Source organism: Alligator sinensis, unplaced genomic scaffold (genome assembly GCF_000455745.1).
Source record: "Alligator sinensis unplaced genomic scaffold, ASM45574v1 scaffold527_1, whole genome shotgun sequence".
Taxonomy (NCBI): Eukaryota; Metazoa; Chordata; order Crocodylia; family Alligatoridae; genus Alligator; species Alligator sinensis.
In genome coordinates this window covers 175763-180532 of record NW_005841958.1, presented here as the reverse complement: position 1 = coordinate 180532, position 4770 = coordinate 175763, and the positions used below count along the sequence as shown (strand labels likewise).

Genomic DNA, 4770 nt, shown 5'->3' with positions numbered 1-4770 from the left:
TTGCAGCCAAGGTGTAAAAGGCTTGAGACTACTTGGCAGTCTTTGGCTTCCTCAAAGTCATGTGGGGTGACTTGAACTTTCATATTGAGGTTATTTCCACACCTTCTGCAGTCTTTTCCAAAAGTCTCAAAACTCAAAAGCGTAGTTATAGCTCTTACATCTACATTTTTTCCTGGGTTTGGCTGTGCAAATAATTGAATTTTCCACTTAGTGACTGAATCACTTATTGGGGAAAAAAATGGAACTTCAGCTCAATTGCAAACAAAAATATGCAATTCAGGTCGGATTAAACATTTTTTTTTTTTTTTTTACTTCAATGAAATATTTTGGTTTTGGATGTTTCTCACTCTTCTGTTTGTTTGATTGTTTGTATTTTAGTTTGCCACTAAACCAAGCAAACAGCTATTTCATAGCTACTCAGAGCTGGGAGCCAGTACCTTCTAGAAAAATATGTTCTTTAAAAGTTATCTTGTGTTTTCTATCAGTGGAAGGTATTTCTGGAATTATATCTTTCTATCTCTCTACTCATCATAGGACACTAGGTTTTGAATCTCAAACTCTGGATCCTGGGACTTGAAAGCCTGGATGCTATAAGTAGTCAACTAGCACTTATCTTCTTTTATACACGGTGTCTACTATCCATGACTTTCTATTGTAGAAAATAAGTATGGCATGGTAGTTTTTCCTCTTGAATGAAGTTTACTGTATTCTTACAACAGTGTAATATCATGTTCAGAATGATTTTGCTGAGTGTATATTTATTACAATAGTAATACTATAAAAGTGATGTGGTGATGTGTAGAGGTGCACCGATACATTGGTTCATATTGTATCGGCACTGATAAAAGGAAAATTGACATTATCAGCAATCGGCTGTTTTTGGCTGATGTGACTGATAATGTCCCTGATAAATGCCATGTGCATGTGCACAGCTGCAGCATGCACGTGGCCAGGAGTGCAGCCCAGCAGCTTGGAGAGCAGCGTCTGGCTGGTAAGTCTGTGAGGGAGAAGGAGTGTGGGAGAGGGAAAGGGTGTGGGGGGGACAGATCGAGGAACCTGCAGTGAGGGAGGGAGTGGGGCTGTGCCTGGGCCAGGGGCAGAGGTAGGCACTGCCTGACTAGGGTGGGGCATGGGACATAGCTGGCAGCTCATCCTAGGGGTGTGTGGGGGGCAGTGGCTCCTACCGCTGCACGCACCCCTGGGGGAGGTAAAGGGGGCATGTGCCCCCTGAATCTATGCATGGGGTGGGAGCAGGCTGCCATTGTGTGTCCCCCGGCTGTGCTTGGGCAGGACAGGTGGTGGCAGTGCCACTGGGAGGGGAGACTACAGAGAAGCTAGAGCCTCCCCAAAATTTGCCATAGCCCCCCCTCAGCACTGCTGTCGCTCACCCTGCCCTGCGCCCCCACACTCCTTCCCTCCAATAGACTTACCAGTTGGACGCTGTTCTCCAAGCTGCTGGCTGCATATTGGCAATTGGATTGGTATTGGCCAATATGGCCGATCAATAGTCGGCTCTTGGTATTGGCCCAAAAAATCTTTATCGGTGCACCCCTAGTGATGTGAAATGGCAGATAATAAATGGATATGGCTGGCAGGATCTGAAATGTAGGCCTATCAATTTATATTTTCAAAATGGAAAACAATATCTTTTTATTGTTATGTTTAGTTTTACAGAGTTTTTGGATCCATTCCATCGAGTTATCCAGCCAGAAGAGATCTGGCTCTATAAAAATCCTTTGGTACAGTCAGACAACATACCTACGCGGCTCATGTTTGTAAGTACCGGAGATTTAATAGATCATTTGACAGCTGGATGTATTGTAAACTAAACATGCTTTCATCTGACAACACATGACAAAACCCACAACAATCTTGTCTACTCTTTGGGTTCCAGTTACAAGGCTCAAAATCACATAAAACTGCATCAGATTATAATGTGAGAAATAATACAGACCGTGTTTTAAAAAGCAGCAGAGCAGCAGCAGTCGTACAGTATAGCTGGCTGCTACAATGCTGATAATACTGTTTAAACTGAAGAAAGTATTCACAAGCAGATGTGAGCAGTGAGACAAAGTTAGTTATCTAGGCATTTTGGAAATCCCACTCAGCACCTATTTAAATCTTTAAGGTGCCTAAGTTCTAAAAGTTGGCTCCTACACATATGAATACTCCATCATACTGGTTAACTAGATTAACACCACCTCACATTTAGAAGGTATATTGTAAGATATGTTGGTTGCTATAATTGAAGACATTAATACAAATTCATTAATCTTTGTAGCATCCCTATCAGAGTGGTGTTTTCCTAAGGCTAGTGTGATACTGAGGTTGAAACCTGGCCTACTGGTATCAAGGGTAGTTCATCACTGACTTCAGTGGGTCCAGGACTTCACTTGTGGTCTTTGTTTTTAAGATGAGCAACTTGAATTTAGAAGGAAGGCAGAATAAACCTGTGTGGTTTGATTACTGCAATTTTCCAGCAGGACAGTAAAGCCAAAGTCAATAAATATTTTTTGTTATACAGCTAACAACTTGAGGGTGCTTCTTGTTTACAAGGCAATTATCATCTCCTGACCTTATAAAGTCAGAGGCTGAAAGCCAAGGTATTTAATCTCCTGGGATATTTTTATTATTGAGTCAGGAGGAAGACCAATTAAGACCAGTTTTATCAACAGGAAGAGGTGACAAATACCTGGTTTTCATTAAATGAAAAGCAGACATTTAAAAAAAAAAAAAGCACAAAAGGATAGAGCTGGATATAGTTCTGTGCCTAACTCTTCCAACCTTGCCCACACTGGGTGCATCTACGCATGCAGTTAGCATGTAGTGATAAACTCTGGTGTAGTTCCTGCCAGAATTTATTTCTCTGGGGCACGGCGTTTAGACATGTGCCTGGGACCACAGCATGTTGAGCTGGGTTGGTGCAGCCTGAGCTGGCAGAGGGTCCTGGGGGTCAGCCTGGGGCTGCTCCAACCCAACTCAACGTGGGGAGGAGGGGCTAGTTGGGACATGAGGGTGCTTCTGTATGGGGCTAGCTGGCAGGCAGCCCCCCGACTGTAGCACCCTCATCCCCCAGCCAGCCCTGGTCATTGTCTACAAGTGCATTTTGGTGCATGTAGCTACTCTGCTGTAGGATAGTACTTGTCCCTGACACTACTATCCTACAGCAGAGTTAGTTAATTTACTGTGCCCTAATATGGGTGCATGTGTAGACGGTGATGCTTTACTGTGGAGGTAATTAGCCAGCTCTGCTGTAAAGCTAATGTGTAGATGCACTCACTGAACAGTATTTTGCTGCATGAATTCTCAGGTAACTGTATATATTTTGTTCACTCAGTTGCAAATCACTGTGTCCAGTTTTGCAGCGGCGGTGAAACCATTTTAAACCAAGTTGAGGGTGAGGGAACCCCATATGGCAATGCATTAATCCTGCCTCCTTCCGACGGGAGACATTCAGTGGGAGGTACATAGCTGAGGTATAAAGCGGACTATTTCTTCCTTATTTTTCCTTGCCTTACAAGAATTCAGTATACTTCATAGCAGCAGTGAGTTAATAACCATGTACGCTGTGTGTCCTGGTTTATTCAGACTATCTCATATCTGTGAACAGCTCCTTGAATTAACAAACTATAACTCATTTCTAAACAACATGATTTTATTTCTTCAATATAAAAAAATAACCGTTTAATTGTTTTCTAGTTTTCATTATATAAAGTTCTTCCTATTACCAGTGCTATAAATCAATTTGGAAACGAGTGGATACAGTTTACTAAAAAGGAACCATTAACATTTTTTTCTGAAGTACTGGATTTATTAACAAAGGGCACATCTACACATGCTGTTGAATAAACTCTGGTGCAGTTTAGGCCAGAGTTTATTGCTCCCAGGTGCCTTGTTGACATGTGCACCCAGGACCACAGCAGTTTGAGCCAGGTCAGAGCAGGCCTGGCAGGCAGAGCATCCGGGGGGTCAGCCTGCTAGCCTAGGGCTACTCCAATCTGGTTCAACGTGCTGTGGAGGGGCTGGCTGGGGCATGAGGGTGCTTCAGCGTAGGGCTAGCCATTCGGCAGCCCCCACACTGAAGCCCCCTGATGCCCCAGCCAGCCCTGTCATCATCTATGTGTGCATTGCGGCGCACAAAATGACACTGCTGTAGGATAGCACTTGCATTAGGTATTATCCTACAACCACATTTATTAGTTTACTGTGACCTAATAGGGCCGCGTGTATAGACACTGAGACTTTCCTGCGGAGCTAATTAGTCAGCTCTACGGTAAACGTCTTGTGTAGGTATGCCCCGTGAGACTTTTGAAAGTTAAGAAAATAATCATGAATATTGTAGCTCCCGGTACAAATTAGACAGTGCAAATCTACATTTGGGCCGGAAGCAAAGTAAGAGGGCTGGAAGAATTTCTGTACATTTTGTTTCTCCAAGGACAGGTATATTTGATCTTGTGAAGTGCTGAATCCCTTCAGGTCTCACTAAATTCAGAGGAAGTTGGGGGAATGCAGCTCTAGCAGTTTCACAAAGCATTACATCAGTAAATCTTTACATAAAGCAAGTACCAGGTATCTGTTAAGACAGATTCCATTCTAGAATCTGTATACGACAGGCGCAGTACCTGAAAATAGCTCTCCAAAGATAAGCATCAAGAGACGCATCATCGCCTGGGCTATCTTTCTGTATACTTCTATAGATGGTTTCCTGAGATGGCTGAGCAGGGATAAGAGGGATTGTGCGCCAGTTACTTCCCTCTTCACTGAGTGGGA

General features: G+C 43.4%; 1 protein-coding gene across 2 annotated transcripts in view; it reads left to right on the top strand.

The window, feature by feature from the left end:
* The first annotated feature begins 1658 nt into the window (after positions 1-1658).
* Positions 1659-4770, top strand: part of PLPP4 (phospholipid phosphatase 4) — a 70135-nt gene continuing 67023 nt past the window's right edge. The window contains exons 1-2 of one of the 2 annotated variants that reach the window (XM_025200203.1): positions 1659-1779; positions 2052-2056. In XM_025200203.1, coding sequence (XP_025055988.1) covers positions 1659-1779; positions 2052-2056 — 126 coding nt within the window. The remainder of the gene's footprint in view (positions 1780-2051; positions 2057-4770) is intronic. The other variant, XM_006020537.1, reaches the window with a different exon arrangement.